This window comes from Centropristis striata, chromosome 1 (assembly GCF_030273125.1).
Source record: "Centropristis striata isolate RG_2023a ecotype Rhode Island chromosome 1, C.striata_1.0, whole genome shotgun sequence".
Taxonomy (NCBI): domain Eukaryota; kingdom Metazoa; phylum Chordata; class Actinopteri; order Perciformes; family Serranidae; genus Centropristis; species Centropristis striata.
The window spans coordinates 649,467-671,358 of NC_081517.1; the positions used below are offsets into that span (position 1 = coordinate 649,467).

The window sequence follows — 21,892 nt, forward strand, 5'->3', positions numbered from 1 at the left end:
TATAAGAATGGACGGAGCGCCCCCTAGTGGCACCAAGGTGAAAAAACACCAGATTTCAGTGAATATGACTTTGTTTTGTTGTTGTTTTACTGACATTAGATGAACCGCTTTTCTTCATTTACAGATTTACATAAATCTAAAAATATAACCAAAACAACCTTTGTCAGGAAATGAACTTATCTTAGTTTCAGAAGTAAGTTTGTGCTTGATAAGGTGAAGAAGTTGGTGATCTCAAAGAGGAAGTGTGAGTGGAGTTTGCATGCTGACACATATTGTGGGTGTATGAATTCCTATTTATATTGGACGCTTTACTTTCGGAGTTTCTATTTCTTAGAAACTGCAAAGCAATAAGATGAGGATGTGGAGCCTTCAGAGCCTGCTGCTCCCCCTGTGCAGTAAGTTGTTCAAATCATATTTGTTTTCATGCACTGTACAATAACAATAACAAATAATAGTCTGGTTCATTACATACTGTCTATGCACTTTATGTGTTTTTTTTATGCACACTGTTCATTGCACCTTATTTGTTTCATAGCACCAAACATTTTTATACTGTATATTCATATTTATTCTGCACTGGAATTCTACTCTACTCCTTAATACATACTCCTCTTTAGACGCTTTATTTTTTATTGTATTTTTATTGTATTTTATTGTATTTTTATATTTTATTGCTTGAAGTATGCCTAGGTTGTTCTTTTTATTTAATTGTGTTGTTATTGTCTCTGTGTGTAATGCTGCTGCTACACTGTCATTTCCCAGCTTGGGATAAATAAAGTCTATCTATCTATCTATCTATCTATCTATCTATCTATCTATCTATCTATCTATCTATCTATCTATCTATCTATACAAATTCAATAAGGCAGAATACTACTCCTTGATATTGGTCTTTTTTTTTCATTCATTTTCATTTATGTCTACCAAGGTTATTATAGTCAACGAAAACTAACGAAACAACAAAAACTAGAATTGAAAAAACATTTTCGTTAACTGAAATAAAAATAAAAACTAGAGTTTTTAAAAAACGATAACTAACTGAAACTGTATTTTGTGGTTACAAAACTAACTAAAACTAACTGAAATTATAGTGGAAATGTCCTTAGTTTTAGTTTTTGTCAACTTTTTTCATTCATAATTCAGTGTTTCTATTTGAACATGCAACACATGGTGAATATGTTTACTGAGACTGGGATGTTTACACTAGAACCAGAATACAAAACAGTTAATAACCTTATTGGGGCTGAGATGATAAACCAAAGGAAATAAACGCAAAATTTATTATGACCTCTTTGAATCTGGCACCCAACACATAGCCCATTACAAAAAAACTAAAACTAACACTAAAACTAATAAAAACTAAACTAAAACTAAGCATTTTCAAAAACTAAAAACTAAACTAAAACTAGAAAACTCACTCTAAAAACTAACTAAAACTAACTGAATTTGAAAACAAAAATTCACAACGAAATTAAAACTAAAACTAATGAAAAATCCAAAACTATGATAACCTTGATGTCTACATGATAAGATTAAATATATATATATATATCATAGACATCACAATATATTTAACTTTTTCTTTCTAAATGTGATATTATCTTCTGTTCCAGTGTCTCTGAGCTGTGTGAGGGGTGAGCTGATCCATGCGTATGGATATGAAGGCAGCTCGGCTCAGGTGTCATGTCCCTATCCAGCCGGGTATGAGTCTTATGATAAGTACCTGTGCAGGAACGACTGCGGCAGCGGTGATGTTCTGATTATAACAACAGAAGCACAGAAGAACAGATTCTCCATCAGTGATAACCGACAGCAACGAGTGTTCACAGCAACCATCTCTGGTCTGAGCCGCTCTGATGCAGGGAAATACTGGTGCGGGGTGTCCAGGAGTGGAAAAGATATCTACACTGAAGTAAAGCTGGAAGTAGAACAAGGTAGGCAGAATAAAATAAAATAAAATAAAATAAAATAAAGAATCTATCGTTGTGGGCATAATGAGCATAGAACATGAAACAATGACAATCATCTGGTGGTGTTGCATGTCTGAGTACATTTATTCATGTTTGGTCATAAGTACAATTTTTGTTACATTTTTAAGTTTTTTCCGTTTTCTGCTACCTTATTTGGTAACAATTTATAATAAGCATTAGGGCTGTAGATTTATATATATATATATATATATATATATATAATATTATATAATATATATTATATATACACAATTAAGTGGCCAAAATAATTCTTGGATCTAATGTTTACAGGTTCATCTCAATAAATTAGAATTTCATAGAAAAGTTGATTTATGTCAGTAATTCAATTCAAAAAGTGGAACTCACACATTATATAGATCTATTACACACAGAATGAAACATTTCTTCATGTCTTAATTTATTTAATTTCTTCTAATTATAATGATTATGGCTTACATTTAATGAAGACCTAAAATTCAGTGTCTCAAAAAAATTTTATATTACAAAAGACCAATTTTAAAAAGTATATTTAATATAGAAATGTTGGTCTCTGAAATATGTCCATCTATATGACTCGATACTTCGTTGGGGCTATTTGACTTAAACTACTGGAAATTGTCTTTTCCACGATATTCTAATTTATTGCGATGCAGCTGTATTGAGTATTCGATCAAAAAAAGAAAAAAAAGAAGATATAATTGGGATCTGTCTTTAATTTTCTTTATTTTGCGCTTTTCTCTCTTTTTTTGTACTCAAGATATCAATGTAGGGAAGTCTGTAACTATAACCTGACAGAAAAATACAAAATGAGGAAATGATTATTATTTAAAGAGGTGCTTGACAAAATATGTGTTTTTGAGTAATTTGTCCCCTTTAAGAAAAAAACGGGTTAGGGTTAGGGTTGTTTTTTGTTCTGTTTTGTTGTTGTTGTTTACATGTGATACTGCTTTTTGGACCCCAGTAAATCATCTGAATGTTGCTTGTAAATCATCTGAATATTGCCTGTAACAGTGTGTGGTGCTGTTTCTTTTCCTGGCAGACAGCTGCTGTGATGATTCCACTAAAGTCCAATATTATGAGGAGAGTTCAGCGTCCTTAACTTGTCCGTATGAGTCTGAGTACCAGAACAGCCTGAAGTTCGTCTGTGGAGGAAGCCGGCGCTCCTCATGTCTGCAGCAGGCTAAAGTCACCTCTACCAGCCAACATGTGGGACAGTTCAGACTCACAGATGACAAGAGGTTGAAGAGATTCACTGTGACCATTTCAAGTTTGACCCAAAGGAACTCTGGCCGTTACCTCTGTGGCGTCCGGGCAAACTCTGGCCTGGACCTTTTCGCTGCTTTTGACCTCGAAGTCAAAGGTGAAAGATGTGAAAAAGATCCTAGTTAACCATTGTTTTTAACAGGAAATCAGCTAAAAAACTATTTCCTGTTAAGCAGATTTTGATAGAAATTCACAAAAGATTTCTAAAACAATGCTTAGATTTTACACTTGTCAAACTATGTGCAGTGTTGACTCATCTCTCTGTGTGACAGCTTGGTGCTGTGTGGCGTCCAGGAAGCTGACTGGCTCTGTGGGACGTCCAGTAACGCTGCAGTGTCCCTATCCACCAGAACACCGGGACAACAGGAAGTTCCTCTGTAAGGGAGAGCAGCGCAGGAGCTGTACAGACATGGTGACCAGTCAGAGCAGGTTCACGCTGCAGGATGATGTTTCCTCCAGCTCCTTCTCAGTCACCATCACAAGGCTGAAAGCAGAGGATGCTGGGACATACTGGTGTGGCTCAGACCCACAGTGGGCTGCTGCTAACTACATTAAGATTCAACTGTCAGCAGGTAAGATTATTAAAAAACTAACAGAGAATATATGACAATAAAATTACTGTGGCTGTAAGATATATCCAGTGTTGATAGCTGCTGCAGAAAGTTGATATCATGGTTCATCATGCCACCTGGATCCCAAATCTTTCCTGATTCCTGAAACTATGGACTATCCATCCATCCATCCATTTTCTTCCGCTTATCCGGGGCCGGGTCGCGGGGGCAGCAGGCTAAGCAGGGCATTCCAGGCGCCCCTCTCCCCAGCCACAACGTCCAGCTCCTCCTGGACCCCGAGGCGTTCCCAGGCCAGGAGAGAGATATAATCCCTCCACCGTGTTCTGGGTCTTCCCCGGGGCCTCCTACCAGTTGGACCTGGAACTCCTCTAACGGGAGGCGCCCGGGAGGATCCTTACCAGATGCCCAAACCACCTCAGCTGACTCCTTTCGACGCGAAGGAGCAGCGGCTCTACTCCGAGCTCCCTCCGGATGTCTGAGCTCCTCCCCCTATCTCTAAGGCTGAGCCCAGCCACCCTACGGAGGAAGCTCATTTCAGCCGCTTGTATCCGCGATCTTGCTCTTTCGGTCACTACCCAAAGTTCATGACCATAGGTGAGGGTTGGAACGTAGATGGAGCGGTAAATCAAGAGCTTTGCCTTCCAGCTCAGCTCCTTCTTCACCACGACGGTCCGGTACAACGTCCGCATCACTGCTGACGCTGCACCAAACCGCCTGTCCATCTCACGCTCCGTTCTACCCTCACTGCTGAACAAGACCCCCAGATACTGGAACTCCTTCACTTGAGGCAGTACCTCTCTCCACCCAGAGGGGGCAGTCCACCGTTTTCCGGCAGAGAATCATGGCCTCAGACTTGGAGGTGCTGACTCTCATCCCAACCGCTTCGCACTCGGCTGCAAACCGCCCCACTGAGTGCTGGAGGTCTCGGCTTGATGAGGCCAAAAGAACCACATCATCTGCAAAAAGCAGAGATGCAATTCTAAGGTCACCAAACCGCATCCCTTCCTCCCCCTGGCTGCGCCTTGAGATCCTGTCCATGAAGACCACGAACAGAATCGGAGACAAGGGGAAACCCCCACTGGGAACGTGTTTGACGTTGTGCCGAGTATGCGGACACAGCTCTCACTTTGGTTATATAGGGACCGGATAGCTCGTAGCAACCAGCCCGGTACCCCATACTCCCGCAGTACCCCCCACAAGACTCCCCGAGGGACACGGTCATAAGCCTTGTCCAAGTCCACAAAACACATGTAGACTGGATGGGCAAACTCCCATGACCCCTCCAGGAGCCTCGAAAGGTTAAAGAGCTGGTCTGTTGTTCCCCGGCCAGGACGAAAGCCGCATTGTTCCTCCTGAATCCGAGGTTCGACAATCGGCCGGAGCCTCCTTTCCAGCACCCTGGAGTAGACTTTCCCAGGGAGGCTGAGAAGTGTGATTCCACGGTAATTGGAACACACCCTCCGGTCCCCCTTTTTGAAAATGGGAACCACCACCCCAGTCTGCCACTCCACTGGCACTGTCCCAGACCTCCACGCGACACTGAAGAGGAGTGTCAACCATGACAGCCCAACAGTGTCCAGAGCCTTCAGCATCTCAGGGCGAATCTCATCCAACCCTGGCGCCTTGCCGCCGGGCAGCTTTTTAACTACCTCGGCGACCTCTGCCAGGGATATTGATGAGTCTTCCCCCGAGTCTTCAGACTCTGCCTCCTCTACGGAGGATGTTTTGGCTGGATTAAGGAGTTCCTCAAAGTGTTCTTTCCACCACCTAAGGACATCCCCAGGTCGGGTCAGCAGGTCTCCTCCCCCGCTGAGTACAGCTTGGGCCAAGCCCTGCTTTCCCTTCCTGAGTCGCCTGACGTATTTCCAGAACCTCTTTGAGGCCGACCGAAAGTCCTCCTCCATTGCCTCCCCGAATTCCTCCCATACCCGAGTTTTCGCTTCAGCGGCAGCCGCAGCTGCAGCCCCTCTGGCCAGACGGTACCTGTCTGCTGATTCCAGAGAGCCCTCGGCCAGCCAAGACCGGAAGGCCTCCTTCTTCAGCTTGACGGCCTCCCTCACCGCTGGTGTCCACCAGTGGGTTCTTGGGTTACTGCCACGACAGGCACCGACGGCCTTCAGGCCACAGCTCCTACCAGCCGCATCAACAATTGAGGCTTTGAACATGGCCCATTCGGACTCCATGTCCATTTCCACCCGGGATGCTGGAAAAATTCTTCCGGCTAGAGTCTTTGGCCTAGAGTGCTCTGGTACCAGGTACACTTATGAACAACTCTATGTTCGAACATGGTGTTCGTTATGGACAATCCGTGACTAGCACAGAAGTCCAATAACAGAACACCACTCGGGTTTAGATCGGGCAGGCCATTCCTCCCAATCACCCCCTCCAGGTACCATCATCATTACCCACGTGAGCGTTGAAGTCTCCCAGAAGAACAATAGAGTCCCCAGATGGTACCCCTTCCAGGACACCACCCAGAGACTCCAAGAAGGCCGGGTACTCCGAACTGCTGTTTGGTGCATAGGCACAAACAACAGTCAGAGACCTTCTCCCTGCGACTTGCAGCCGCAAGGAGGCGACCCTCTCGTTCCTCGGGGAGAACTCCAACACAGCGGCGCTCAGCCGGGGGCTTGTGAGTATCCCCACACCCGCCCGGCGCCTCTCACCCTGGGCAACTCCTGAAAAGGAGAGAGTCCATCCTCTCTCCAGGAGTTTGGTTCCAGAGCCCACGCTATGCGTGGAGGTGAGCCCAACTATTTCTAGTTGGTAACGCTCCACCTCCCACACAAGCTCGGGCTCCTTCCCCGCCAGCGAGGTGACGTTCCACGTCCCCAGAGCTAGCCGCTGGAGCCGGGGTCAGCACGCCCAGGTCCCCGCCTTTGCCTGCCGCCTGACTCTCTGCGCACCCGACCCTTATGCAAAGAAAAATCACAACATTGTCTTTATATATACATATAACAAGGGAAAAGTTTAGCAAAGCTAGTGTTCATCATTCACCAGTAAATCAAGGGTAAGTGGAGGAAATGTCATTAGTGCTGCAGCAAATAACTGCAAATAAAATTGGAATTGGATTCATGGTGGCATTAAATCAATTGTAAAAGTTGTTGCATTTAATCCTCTGGGGAAGAATTTAAAAAAAATCATCGTAACATCATAAAAGGATTTGGAAGATTTCCCAGCAAACATTGAGACTTAATGAATGTTGAATGTCAGATCAAGATAACCGTTTTGATCCAAAGATAGTTCCAACATGTGTGACGTCAGCTGGACGTTCCTGGATGTTCTAGTAACGCTGAATGTTTGTTGCGTTCTTACAAAAACATATGCAGCATATGATATCCAGGCTAACTGTGATGTGAAGTCTCTGTTGACGCTGGGATGCTGAACTACTTGATTAGGTTTAGGCACCAGAACTACTTGTTGAAGATTAGGAAAAAATAGAACGGTTGGTGTTGAAAAAAACGTATTCCATACAGACCTTGGAGACCTGGTTTAAAGTTTTAGTTTGTTGCTTTTATACTGCGTTGACAAAAACCTTGGAGGATAGCTATGAACTCCAGTGGATTAATACCTGAGAACCGTTCATTACAACAGCCTGAAACAATTACATAGTTATTCACTCAACAGTTGTTAAAACAACCTCCGAGTGCAGCTGGAGGAGAGTCGGGGGGGGGGGGGGGGGGGGGGGTCACTCAAATCTAGATATATAATCTGCAAACCGTGAATGTCTGTACCACATTTTTTCAATTTTGTCAATGCATGCAGTGGATGTTCATTCTCTGGGGACTCATGGATGTCTGGACCAAATTTGATGCATATTCTTAAATAGTTGTGAAAATGATTCAGTGTAGGCCAAGTTAGGGGACCGTCCAACTGGAGCCCAGCCCCTAGAAACAACTAACTATAAGAAGATTGTGCATTCTATACGTATTATGAGTTTTGTCCAAACTAGTATTATGATGCAGACAAATGCTTGTCAGGGGAAGGAAGACGGAGGGTGTGACCTCTCTGGGCTGTTGAGATGTCACGAGGTGCAGCATTAAAAAAATGTCCTGTAAACAACTGAGTCGAATGAATCTATATGAAGCACAATGGGGCAAATATTTACACTTTCTAAAAGGTTAGGGTTTGTTGTTGTTGTTGTTGTCGAGGGTAGGGGGGTTCTTATTTTCTAGTTTTTTTATTGTTGTACAATGAAAATGGAAAATAAAAAATGTTAATCACAAAAAAGAATATTGTGCATTTTCACACTTTCTTAAACAGACTATCCACGGAAAACCACCACTGAGACCTCTACCAGCACCTCCAGCACCACTGGACCTGCTGGATCCCAGTCAACACACCTCCCTGGAACACAGGTCAAAGGTACGTGTGTGTGTGTGTGTGTGTGTGTGTGTGTGTGTGTGTGTGTGTGTGTGTGTGTACTAGTGATGTCCACATGAAGTTTCATGAACCAATTTTCATTTTCTGAGCCCACTAGATAGCATTCTTTGTTTTTAACAAAAAGTTGAAAGGACACAGAGTTGTCGTTCCTTTAGCCTTTTTCTTCACACAAAGATAATAGAAAAGAATAGAATAGAATAGAATAGAATAGAATAGAATGCCTTTATTGTCACTATACACATGTACAATGAGATTTAGGAGCTGACTCCAGAAAGCAGTGCGACAATAAATAAAATACATAAAAGATATACGATATAAACATAAACATACACCTACTTAGGCAAGTAAATGTAAAGAAAAAAGATATAATGTAAAACAGGCAAGAAAGGGAGGTTTCAATTCCATTTGCCATGATGCTGTTTAGTGTTCATAAATATATTGCACATCTAGCGGGGTCAACTTCACAACAGTATATTTAACTGACCGTTCGTGAGAAAGGAATGTGAAAACAAAAACCCATGGTCACTTCTGCAGTTTTGTGCTTGAGATCATGATAACAGATATGAGAGGCTGGTGAGTGTAATGAGGAAGTGTATATTTTAACCCTGTTCTCTTTCTTGGTGTGGTGTTGCAGCAGTCATTCACCCTGTGGTGTTCGTTGTACCCGCTGCATTGCTCCTGCTGACTGTTGCCCTGGTCATAGTCTGTAAATACAAGTGTCGCAAAGTGCGAGGTAACATTTCACATACAAACACAACAGCCAAACATAGACACATATGGGTGCAAATACATTTTGTGAGCATTTCTTCTGCTGTGTGTTTCCAGGAGCTGGAGCCAACATGAACAGAAATGAAACCAAGGCAGCAGGAACAGAGGAAGTGATTGATGCAGAAGATGTAAGAAATCTAAAATAAAAAGCCTTGCTGCAATGATTATTTTAGTCCATGCTACTAATGTGCACGACATGAAACCATGAATGTGCCTGACAACTTTAGCAGAAGTCTGGCTAAAAGACATAATGAGCTCGGTCGGGGTGGTTGAGAAAAGTTTAGAGATCAGATCTAAAACTGAAGGAGTTTGTCCTCTTGCGAGCATTAATCTGAGGAGTTTGATATTTATTGGGAGCCAGTGGACATTCTGCCCTGATGATGATCATTTATGGCAGCTTTTCATTGAAAGTAGTCCTATACCCTTTTTCGGCCACAGTCGGTCTTGAACCAACCCCAGTTGGTTCAACTTGTGAACCAGCTCTGAACCCGTTAGCTTTAGAGCCACATCATTATGTCCCTGTTATCGTCTATATATGTCTCTGCCCTCTCACCAAATATAACAACCACAGACTACATGTCTCTACAACACATCTGTGCTGCTCATTTTGATCACAGTGGACACCAAATGCATTAACACTGAACGTAACATCTTAATGTTGGACTTTGTTGTAAGCTAACGCTAACGCTAGCAGGCTAGCGCTAGCCCGTATCAATCACATTGCAGTTACACAAATAAATTAATGATACATGTTTTAGTTGTTCTCTAAACGGCACAAGTTACTCTTGTTGGTCAGATAGCCCCGCCCAAGCTCCTCCCCCAGCACCGCCCCCGGCCCCGCCCCCAGTTCCTCCCCTAGCCCCTCCCCACCCCCGCCCCCAGTTCCTCCCCTAGCCCCTCCCCACCCCCGCCCCCAGTTCCTCCCCTAGCCCCTCCCCAAGCCCCGCCCCCAGCTCCTGATTGAGCTGTTCGCGGTTCAAGACCAGCAGAGAGTTGGTGCCACTGTGGAACCAGTTTTCCCGGCTGGGAGCCGGTTCTTTGGCAGTGGAAAACCAAAGAACCTTTCCCAATTGGAACCAACTCTTGTGGAAAAGGGCAGTGGTGGGATGTAACTAAGTACATTTACTCAAGTATTGTACTTAAGTAAAATTTTGAGGTACTTGTACTTTACTTGAGTATTTCCATTTTATGTAACTTTATACTTCTACTCCACTACATTTAGAGGCAAATATTGTACTTTTTACTCCGCTACATATAGCCAGCAGCTTTAGTTACTTTTCAGATCAGGATTTAACATGAAAAACATGATTGGTTTAAAGTTTAAAGTGACATTTTCTATATTAGACCTTATAAAAGTATATTAAATAGTTAAAAAAAAAAAATTATTATCAATAATAATCATCAAATCATATATTGAGAATATATTTAACAATCTGAGTGGGGTCATTCTGCAAAACGAGTACTTTTACTTTTGATACTTTAAGTACATTTTGATGCTGATACTTTTGTACTTTTACTGAAGTAAGTTTTGAATGCAGGAGTTTTACTGTAGTGGAGTAATTTCACAGTGTGGTATTGGTACTTTTACTTAAGTAAGGAATCTGAATACTTCTTCCACCACTGGAAAAGGGGTTCTAGTGACTTTGTTGCCCCCCGAGTGTTCATCAGGCTGTTTTATTCCTAATATGTAAAATTAATGACATTCCCATCAGCTTCAGCTATACATTTTATGCCAATTGGCAAATGTTAGCATACTAAAATTAAGATTATGAATTAGGTAAATTTGCAACACATTGGCATGTTTACATTGTCATACTGAGCATGTTAGCATGCTGATGTTAGCATCTCTGACTCTGGTCACATGACTGTGGTGCTAGATGAAACATGGGGGGTCATCAAATTATTAGTAATATTTTTTCTTGGCCACTGAATACTTAAATCTAATTTCACAGCCTTCTGACCAAAGTACGAAGCCAATTAAAAGGACCAACTAACTGATTATTTGGCTTTTTTCGTTTGCACAATACATGTCATAATATGAATAACACATTCCTCTTACCTGTTTATTTTTGTTGACTCTTTTTTTAGATTTATGCAAATGAAGATAGAGTCCAGGGGTTCTACCAACCACAGAGAGCCTGTCAGCTCTACGATGATGCAGGTGAAGAAGAAGACGACTCTGTGTACCAGAACTTCTCCACCGCAGACGATATCTACTGTAACCAGATCTTCGTTAAAGGCGGCAGGAGATGAACAGCATTGTGATCTCATTTCATTTCAGGGTCACATCTGTACCTAAATTATCCCAATTATATTGTCTCTATTAACAACACACCACTGCAGACCAAACTTTTTATTGTCTGAATGAAAACTACAGTAATATAATTATTTGTATGGATTTGTTCTGTATTTACCATCAAATGTATGTTGTACTTGTGTGTTTAATTGCTTTATATTTTATTTTACACTTTCGCTTTTACCTTTACATCCATTATAACTGTTTAACATTCCTGTACTCCTTGTAAGAAAGTTTGCCAAATGTAAGTTACCATCATGTATATATGTATATTTATAATTAAAAGTGCATAAATAGACAAAAGTAAGAAGAAAGCATATTTTTTTTTGTGTTGTTTTTGCATTGTATGAGTAGAAGGGATATAGTACATGGGATACAGAAACAACATCGCCACTGACTTTCAGTTGTAGACATTGTAAACAATTCACAGTGGGAAATCACACACATAACACACTGACACCCACACCCACACACACACACACACACACACACACACACACAAACACACAAACACACACACACACACACACACACACACACACCTACCCACACCCACACCCACACCCACACACACACACACACACACACACACCCACACCCACACCCACACACACACACACACACACAAACACGCAAACACACACACACACACACACACACACACACACACACAAGTTTCCAAATAAGGAAATAAACATTAAAAAAGATTGGGTCAGTCTGTATCAACAGTCTCATCCTTCCTTTCATCTGGGATTCTGTATCAGAAGAGGAACAATATTCAATCAGAATTGGGATAAAATATTTTGACCTTTTGTGCCCTATTGACCAGTTCATTGATCAGTTAACTGAACAATTTTTTAAAAAGGGGAAAGAAGTGAGCAAAGCTTGGCTTATTGGCCACTTCCTCAAAATCAGCTGCCTCTCTCCACAACGGCAGGAAACCTGGGCACTCCATGCCAGCTGTTATAACTAATATATAATATATAAAAATATAACTGATAAACACTGTGGGTGTGTTCTGTAGCAGGGCGGTTTCATACAGACCATCTACCATGTGACAGATGCTTCCAGGAGCTTCTGCCTGTTTTTAAAAAGTAAAAGGACCAACAGGCTCCAGTACAGACGAGTCTGTTGTACTTCCCTCTTTTATGTGACAACAACCTTACATTTATGAACTGTTAAATTAAATTAAATGTAATTGTAAACTTGTCTGTTTCAAAAGCTACAGACCAGATTGCCATGAACTTTTGTGTGATTAGTCACATATATGGCCTCCATAATGTCTGTTATATATTATGACAAAGTTTAAGGTTTACAATTTTCTTTGTTTCAGAGAAATAATTATACAAAAATTGCAGTAACTACAGAATCTAACTCAAACCGAAGCAGAGCGTTCACTTACTGCACTCTGTATTTCTTCATTGTGTTAAATAGTGAAGACAAGAATAATAGAACTTATACGTTTATTTAATAGGGAAATTATTATCTAGATAGTGATCAAGTAAAAAAGTGTGATAGAATTATATTAAGACTATATATGAATAGAATGAATATGAATGAATATGAATATGAATGAATATGAATATAACATTACTTTATAATATTAAGATTATAATGCGTAAATCTTTGCATAGAGTTGTTAAACACTTTTAAATACTGTACACTTCTGACAAAAATAAAGTTGAGAATGTTTATTCACTGAAAACAAAATATAAAAGCTGAAAGAAGACAACAACATTATAATAACTGCACTCTGTTTGTGCATTACGATTACAAGCTTTTACAGCAAAACCAGAGTGCAGTAACTACATTTTTTGGGGTCAAAGGTCAAATAAATGATCATGATTTTGGAGCATAAAAACTACATCATTAATACATGTAGAAATAAGTGTTGTATCACTTACCTACTATAACCCAGTTGGCTGGCCAGCAGAACACTTTAAAGCAGTTTTTCTCAGCTTTACCCTCTGGGTAGTTACTGCAGTATACATGCTACTCTATAAAATACATGTAAAAGAAAAAAAATATGTAATGATACCATTATCCTTCCACACAATGACCTTTGCATATTTGAACAAGTTGTAGCTGAATCAGCAGAATGAGTGTGAGGAACACTGTGACCTCTTGGAGTCACTAGTGACACACAGCCATCATCCTGCTGCTGCACTCATTCATGTTCAGGTCTGCATTATGTGTACATTCATACCAGTGTGTGTGTGTGTGTGTGTGTGTGCGTGTGAATAGAATAGAATAGAATAGAACTCATTGTACAAGACAACAAAATTTTTTTGGGAGAAGTCCTCCTCCAGTTGCACAGTACAAAATATTGATATTTATATCAATATAGAAAAATACATTGTGTGTGTGTGTGTGTGTTCTTGTACTTCCTACATTATGAGGACCAGAACACGTTTTTAACCAACAGAGTGAGGACATTTCGGCCGGTCCTCACTTCTTTTAAGGCTTTTTTTAGATTTCAGACTTTGTTTTAAGGGTTAAAGGTCACATGATAATGATAATTAACTGAAACTGTATTGTGTGGTAACAAAACTAACTAAAATTATAGTGAAAATGTCCTTCGTTTTCATCTTTGTCAACCTTTTTCATACATAATGAAGATGGATCAGACAAAGGAAATAAAGGCAAAATTTGCTGTGACCTCTTTTAATCTCCCACCCAACAAATACCCCATTACAAAACACTACAACTAAAAAAAACTAAACTAAAACTAAAGCATTTCAAAAAATAAATACTAAAATAAAACTAGCAAACTCACTCTAAAAACTCATTAAAACTAACTAGATTTGAAAAAAAAAATTCACAACCCAATTAAAACTAAAACTGATGAAAAATCCAAAACTATTATAACCTTTCAAGGGAATTCACTGTTCCAATGAGGGTCCTCACAAAGATAGAAGTACAAGAATGTGTGTGTGTGTGTGTGTGTGTGTGTGTGTGTGTGTGTGTGTGTGTGTGTGTGTGTGTGAATAGAATAGAACTCATTGTACAAGACAACGAAATTTAGTTTGGAGCAGTCCTCCTCCAGTTGCACAGTACAAAATATTGATATTTATATCAATATAGAAAAATACATTGTGTGTGTGTGTGTGTGTGTGTGTGTGTGTGTGTGTGTGTGTGTTCTTGTACTTCCTACATTATGAGGACCAGAACACGTTTTTAACCAACAGTGTGAGGACATTTTTTCAAAGTGAGGACATTTCGGCCGGTCCTCACTTCTTTAAAGGCTTTTTTTAGATTTCAGACTTTGTTTTAAGGGTTAAAGGTTACATGATAATGATAATTAACTGAAACTGTATTGTGTGGTTACAAAACTAACTAAAATTATAGTGAAAATGTCCTTCGTTTGCGTCTTCATCAACTTTTTTCATACATAATGAAGATGGATCAGACAAAGGAAATAAAGGCTAAATTTACTGTGACCTCTTTTAATCTCCCACCCAACAAATAAAACCCCATTACAAAAAACTACAACTAATAAAAACTAAACTAAAACTAAAGCATTTCAAAAAATAAATACTAAAATAAAACCAGCACACTCACTCTAAAAACTAACAAAAATTCACAACGAATGAACCTTGCAAGGGAATTTACTGTTCCAATGAGGGTCCTCACAAAGATAGAAGTACAAAAGTGTGTGTGTGTGTGTGTGTGTGTGTGTGTTTTAGCGTTATGCCTACATTTCACTTTGCTTTGTAAACTACGAGCAGGACAACCAGCAGGATCAGCAGCACAGTGAAAATGGTTTAACATGAAAAATAGAGAAGAGTCTGAAAACACACGTCACTATTAGACATCTATCTGTTAAAGACCACTTGTATCAGCATTTAAATGGCTTTCATGAAATATATATAACAGCAGGCTTTGAGAGCTCTGCACCTTCATGACAATAGAAAGAAACATGAATAGAACAGAGGATGTGGTTGTTAACCTCTGATGCACAGTGTGTAAATGTTGAACACCATGTGGTTCAAAGTGACACATGCTCTGATGTGTCAGATAACTTTCCCACGTTTTCTTGCTGCTTTTTTTTTTTTTTTTTTTTTTTAAGCTTTTTTTTCTTTGAGCTTATCATTGAGTATGATTGTAAGCTTCAGTATGATATGATTGATTAATTCCTGCATGGCTTTTCTCCTCTCACAGTCCAAAGACATGCAATCAATCAATATCCCAATCCAATCAATATTGCAGGTTAACTGACTCCCATAGGAGTGAATGAGAGCGTGAGTGGTTGTCTGTTTCTATGCTTCAGCTCAGTGTTCCTAATACCAGCTAGATCAGTTTCAATCCCTTAATGTCACCATGTAGTGTTTGATTTTCTGTGCTTCATTCAATTAAATCCTCAATCTATGTGTGACGTCTATTGATCAATAACTTTGGGTTAAAGGTCCCGATGTGACTCTGGAGAACGATGGTGGATTGTTGAGTCTTACTCCAACATTTTGGTTTGTTTCCACTATCGTTCTCCAATATCACACACTGCTCCTTTAAATAAACTAAATATATATACACTACTGGTCAAAGGTTTTAGAACACACCAACTTTTCCAGAATTTAATTGAAAATGATGCAGTTTAATGTCTCAGTGTACTCTGAAATTAATGCACATTTGCAACATTTAAAATTCTTTATTGAGCATGATAGTGTTTTGAAAGTAAAAAAAAGATTCAAAATCACATTTTATGTTGGACTAAAGGACTAAAAAAAGACACAAAATGACCCAAAAAAGACACAAAATGACAAAAAAAGACACAAAATGACTTCCAAAGACATGAAAAGAATTCAAAAATGGACAAAATAGCCCAAGACTCCATAGAGTTAAGTTGTTAACCCATTTCTTGTTCCCTGAAAAAGGCCTACTTGTATAATTCTGAAATGTACATTATTTTCCAGTTTTGGTTAAGCTTACCTTTTTTTATTTACCTCTGGCAGTTCACCACTTACCTTTGGACCCTTTCAAGCTGTTCATTTGACTTGAACTGCTTGAATTTCAATAAAAAACTGGAAAAATTGGGCTGTTCTAAAACTTTTGACCGGTAGTGTATGTGTATATTGAAACTGTGTTTCAGTGTTTCAGATGAATTCAAATGTGAGAGCACATTGTTGTGATGGTGATTATTTTATTATATGTGTGTTCTGGTCATTTGAGCATGATTAAGCATGTCCCCTTTAATATGGCTTTAAAAGAGTTTATTGGATTATTTTTTTTGAAGGTGTGGGGGATTGGGGGTGTGTCAACCCGGTTGGGACATAGAAGGAGGTGCGGGGCTAAAAAAGTTTGGGAACCGCTGCTATAGCACATTTAAATGCAAAAAAAGAAAAGTTGGGTGAACTCCAAATTTCAAGGCAACAAAGTTCGGTTAAATTTTAAGTTGGACAATTAAACTAAATATTTTAAATTTTGTTTTTGAGTTTGCTCAACTCTGAATTTCTCTGGCACGATTGTAACGCCGCTATGAAATGTCAGCTAATGTTGCGACCACAATTTTGAGTTAGCATTGATACGCTAATGGCTACTCTTGTAGCTGTAACAAGCAGCGCCACTAGCATCGGTTAGCCGCTAGCATCGGTTAGCCGCTAGCATCGGTTAGCCGCTAGCATCAGTTAGCTGCTAGCTTTCGCTAATGACCGAATTTCCCAACAAAGAAACAAGAGTTATCAGAACTATTGTCCCTTGTTGTGAACCCCAACTTAAAGATATAAGTAACAACAACTCACCAACTTGTTTTTGAGCAGACAACTGGCTTCCTTTATTGTGCTAACTTACATTATTGCCCTAAATGTCAATAATTTATATTTCCAAGTTTTACCAATTTAAATCACTGTTTTAGGCCAAAAAATACAAGTTGTCTTCTTTGCAGTGTATTCAGGTTGTTTCTTCAGTCTGTGAAAACTCTGCACACGCTTTGTGTACTTCACCATTTATTCATTAAACATGTTTCCATTGCATTTTGTCACATTTCGCTTTTATCTGTACACCAGATTTTACACCTTGGCCAAAAAAAAAAAAAAAAAAAAAACTTTTTCAAGTGCATTACCACTCGTTTTATGTGCATGGGTGTGTGTTTTAGAGGAAGTGGCATTATCAGACTTTATCAGGCTGGGCCAGATCTATCAAGTGTCACATCCTGCTGATTCATACTGCTTTAGCTTACAGGCACTTCTTCTTCTTCTTCTTCTTCTTCCTCAGTGTGTATGTAGTGTGTGTGTGTACACACACACTACATACTCAGGGGTTTATATACATTGACCATTAATGACAAAGGCCCTTGTTGAACTCGTGGCCGAGTGTAGCGTTAAGCTAGCGAAATGGAAAGTTTAGTCATCATAACCTAGCATAATGTTACCTTACTGTCACTATCAAGCTTTATTTTACAAACACACCGACGCCTTTTGATTCCAAGTATTATCACAATACATTATAACACTTTTCTATTATGACTTCAACCATCAAACCAGTCTATTCATTTCTCCTTTCATACACTCCCGTTAGCATCGAAGGCAGCATTAGCTGGCTAATAATGTAAGAGTAGTATAGTAGGTTGGAAAATGCTACATGTTTAATGTTTTATTTAAACAGACACCCCTCTATTTTTTTGTAATAACTGAACTATTCTAACATTCTCAATACAGACTTTACATCAAGGTCCAGTAGATGGACTATAGCTACAGCCGCTAACTGTGGTCCTCTCTATCAATCCACAGCTACTGCAAAACTATTTTTTCTATATTTAGCTTGGTTCTGAATCTAATGTAAATGCATTTTTAATTGTTTGTAATGTTTAAAGGTGATTTTGAGATGTGTGGTAAATGTAGCATGTCTCATTTTGTAGTTAATTGACACATCATGCTAAAAAGTTCTGAAACTAATAGGAATGCATTATTAATCGTTTGTAATGGTTTGAAATGATTTTGAAATGTTTGTTAAGTGTAGCATGCCTCGTTTTAAAGCTGATTGTCAAGACTGAGTAGTTCCTCCATGAACTTCAGTCTCATGCAATACTCTCGTAAAGTTTGAGTAATGGACCAGAAAATGTGTTCTAAATCTTGTTAAGCATATGTACTCAGAAATATCTATAATCTATAATCTTCCTGGTTCCTGGTCCGTCCCTCAGCTCGGTCCCCCTCGTGGCCTGGCCCTCTTATGTTTTGTGGAGTGAATCTTGCAGTTGTTTTGGGATTTTGTGTGTTTTTGGTATTTGCAGCATTTTTCTCTGGTATTTGTTTTATGTGTTTGTGTGCTTTTCGTTTGTCCTTGTCGGCCACCATAGAACTGTTGTTCTGTGTTTTCATTATTTCAGGTGCTGCTCACTTCAAAAATGTGTTGTTCTGTATTTTAAATATATTTATCTATGCTTAATTTATTATTTTTCAGATTTATGATATTCAAGAGGAGGTAGAAGATGTGCAGGAGCCCAGACCAACAAGTGTCAGTGTGTCAAAAGATCACCACGACAGAAAATTTCTTCTGTAATCTGTATCACCAGGTAAAAGCCTCATTGAGATTAAAAATCTCTTTTTGAAAATAGACCTGGCCAAGAAGGCAGCAAAAAAAAAAACCCCAGTACAAGTTACAACATTTAACACGGTTAGCACAAACAGAAAATACAAATAGAGCCACCACCACAACAACACTGAGTGAGCATCAGCAGCCAGTTTATATTTAAAATCCCCTGACAGTGATCAGCTCAGACACTTCCAAGTCCTTTTGAAAATGATTCCAGGACAAAGAGCGGGGTAATAAAACGTTTTCTGACCTAACTCAGTCTTGATAAATACAGTAATGGAGCTCTATGGTAAAGAGATATAAGATATTTGGCTTTTGATACACATATTATCCCCTACTTGTTCATAGCCTTGTATTTGTAATGTAAAAATATTAATTATTGCCCCAGTAATGATTTAAGTTGTGAGGACCTGGTTCCCCGTCCCCCCACCCCGCCAAAAGGACGTTGGTCCCCACAATGTAAGCACATGCACTCACACATTCCTCAGTTAAACTCTCTGAGCTGACAATAAACCTTTTGCTTCTAATTGTAACATTTTAGATTCTAAAATCACCTAAATGTAAAAATCCACATCTGAATGTATTGATATTTATTGAGTGACACTCTGAGGTGATCTATCAGACATTTCAGGTGGAATTAGGTTGTGGCAAAGAGCTGTTTCCTTTTAATAAGAAGTTGAATTCAGAAGGAAGATAGCTCATATTTGAAGCTTATGACAAATAAAATCAATGTAAGAAGTGGTGGGAAAATAAGGGTTCTTTGAGTTTGTCCTGTAAATGTAGTCCTTATTAACCCATAGGAACCTATGGTGAGACCTGTGTAACAAACACTTTAAATCTTCTAGAAAATCTCCCATATTCAGCTTTATGCTTCACATTAACTCATTAAATCCCTAAGAGACGTATACTCTACACCTGGGGAGGTGGTCATGTGACTGAGACAGGAAGTGACTTCTCCTAAATATGTGTGTGACTGGAAACACAAATGCAAAAAAAGTAGCTCATTCCATAAAGCTTATTTCTTGCTACTAGGCTCAATTTAAACCCATTTAACAATTCTAATCCGTTAATAGTTTGTCCTGTGTTGCATTTAACTGTTCTGACCATATTTATTGAAGAAATTAATGTCACAAATTTGATATATGTTATAGAGATGCAAAAGAAAAAGGCAAATTTGTGTCTCTGTAAGCAGAAAATGTGTCTAGTTTTTTTCTATTTTAAAATAAGAAATATCATAAACATAAATACCATAAACGCCCATTGTAACATCACAGATCTTTGACATTTAGGAGTAGAATTTTTTTTTTAAATATCAGAAATGTGTTCTATGTGGTCCACTCATAGAACACATCCTTTAAGGATAACTGGCTCTGGGTTCTTATGGGTTAAAGTCTGACTAGATCAGTAGTTCTCAACCTTTTTGAGTCGCGACCCCCAATTTAACATGCATGTTGTCAGTGACCCCCGCTCACTGAACACAATCTCACACGCACAGTTCAGATCACCCAAAAAAGAAACAAAATGACAAAAAAAGACACAAAATGACCAGAAAAGACAGAAAATGACCAAAAAAGGAAACAAAATGACCAAAAAAGTCACAAATTGTTCACAAAATGATTTAAAAAAAGACAGAAAATGATCAAAAAATACAGAAAATGACCAAAAAAGACACAAAATGACCAAAAAAGACCCTAAATGACCAAAAAAACCCACAAAATGACCAGAAAAGACACAAAATGACCAAAAAAATGAAACAAAATGACCAAAATAGACACAAATTGACCACAAAATGATCAAAAAAAGACACAGAATGACAAAAAAAGACACAAAGACAGAAAATGACAAACAAAAAACCCCACAAAATGACCAAAAAAAGACATTAAGTGACCAAAAACACATTAACACATGAACCCCAATTGGGGTCCCGACCCCAAGGTTGAGAATAGCTGGACTAGACTACTCACTGTTACTACAAAAGTCTCAATCATCAAGAAGCTTAACCTTTTTTTCTTAGATTATTTATTTATTTTCTTTTTATCTATGCATTTCTTATGAACGTGCTTCCATTTATGTATTTATAAGGGACTCACTGAGCTTGACTGTGTTCTCTGGGTTACTTCCCACCATGTTTGATACCTGGTCCTGTGTGAATGTGGTCAGCTCATTATTATTCTGTCACTGTGTGACTATCTCAGCTTTACTGATGTAACATTCACACCACAGACACATATGGGAGGTTATCAGATGATGCCACTGTACCACTGGACTGACACTGAGCTGAAATGCATTTTTAGGCCGAGGTTCCACTTAGAAATGTTACTAACTCAGATTGAGAGTATTCTGAGTTATCCATTTATCTTTTAATTTAAAGAGAGAGAAAGAGAAAGATGTTATAACTGTGTGATCTATCTAGAGTCTTGAGGTTTCTTCTCAGGGTTTGGGGTCATGTGATCATCTGATAGAAGGACTGCAAGCTTTCAATAGCCGCATGATTTAACACCTACAGTAAGGTGTTAGATTCTCAGCATTAAACACGCTGCTGTTTGTGTGAAATATTTGCACATTCTCACAGTATAGAACTTTTTTTCAGAGATAATTTCTGTGATTGCTTACAGGAACATGAAGATATGGAGCCTTCACAACCTGCTGATCATCTTCTGCAGTGAGTTCTTTAGATTTAATTAAGAGTTTTCATCAATATACACTGGATCGGATTTCTTTGTCTTTGTATTGCTTTACAGTATTATGAGTACATTTATCATTTATATCTGCATACTGAGTATCACGTATCTGTGTAGTAGGGCTGACCAAAAGTCATATCCTGATATATTTAGGCTGAATATTAATATACGATATATATCCTGATATTTTTATCGCAAAGTGAGAGCAAATGTTCAGTCACAGTCAAAGCCAAATCTGACATGTAACAAGTAGTTTTATTGAAACTGTTTATTTAAGTGAACATAAATACTGTGTAACAACAGGAAACCTTCTTTTCTTTTTTTTTTTTAAATCAAAGCTCCATAAAGTGCACATTTAAATAAAAAAAAAATCTTAAATAAAAACAACCTATGAAATCACACAGGCCAATCTTTTTCTGAAATAAATATATTTAT

The 21,892-nt window shown here is 38.9% G+C and overlaps 1 protein-coding gene and 1 long non-coding RNA gene across 2 annotated transcripts; both read left to right on the top strand.

Annotated features, from left to right (window-relative positions):
• Window positions 1-352: 352 nt before the first annotated feature.
• LOC131959839 (polymeric immunoglobulin receptor-like) lies at window positions 353-5,108 on the top strand. Its single transcript, XM_059325096.1, has 5 exons — window positions 353-395; window positions 1,614-1,934; window positions 3,010-3,330; window positions 3,506-3,805; window positions 5,092-5,108. Exons 1-5 carry the CDS (start codon window positions 353-355, stop codon window positions 5,106-5,108), a joined length of 1,002 nt encoding a protein of 333 aa, XP_059181079.1.
• A 2,971-nt stretch (window positions 5,109-8,079) lies between these two features.
• On the top strand, window positions 8,080-11,543 carry LOC131969771 (uncharacterized). Its single transcript, XR_009394146.1, has 4 exons — window positions 8,080-8,170; window positions 8,823-8,921; window positions 9,014-9,084; window positions 11,045-11,543. It is a non-coding gene; the product is annotated as an uncharacterized LOC131969771 (long non-coding RNA).
• The last annotated feature ends 10,349 nt before the right edge of the window (window positions 11,544-21,892 follow it).

Bases quoted from the DNA above. Each gene is read 5' to 3' on its own strand.
- LOC131959839 (XM_059325096.1), top strand. From the start codon at position 353: ATGAGGATGTGGAGCCTTCAGAGCCTGCTGCTCCCCCTGTGCA. The intron at 396-1,613 runs GTAAGTTGTTCA...CTTCTGTTCCAG, and splicing joins CCTGCTGCTCCCCCTGTGCA to TGTCTCTGAGCTGTGTGAGG. The intron at 1,935-3,009 runs GTAGGCAGAATA...TTTTCCTGGCAG, and splicing joins AAAGCTGGAAGTAGAACAAG to ACAGCTGCTGTGATGATTCC.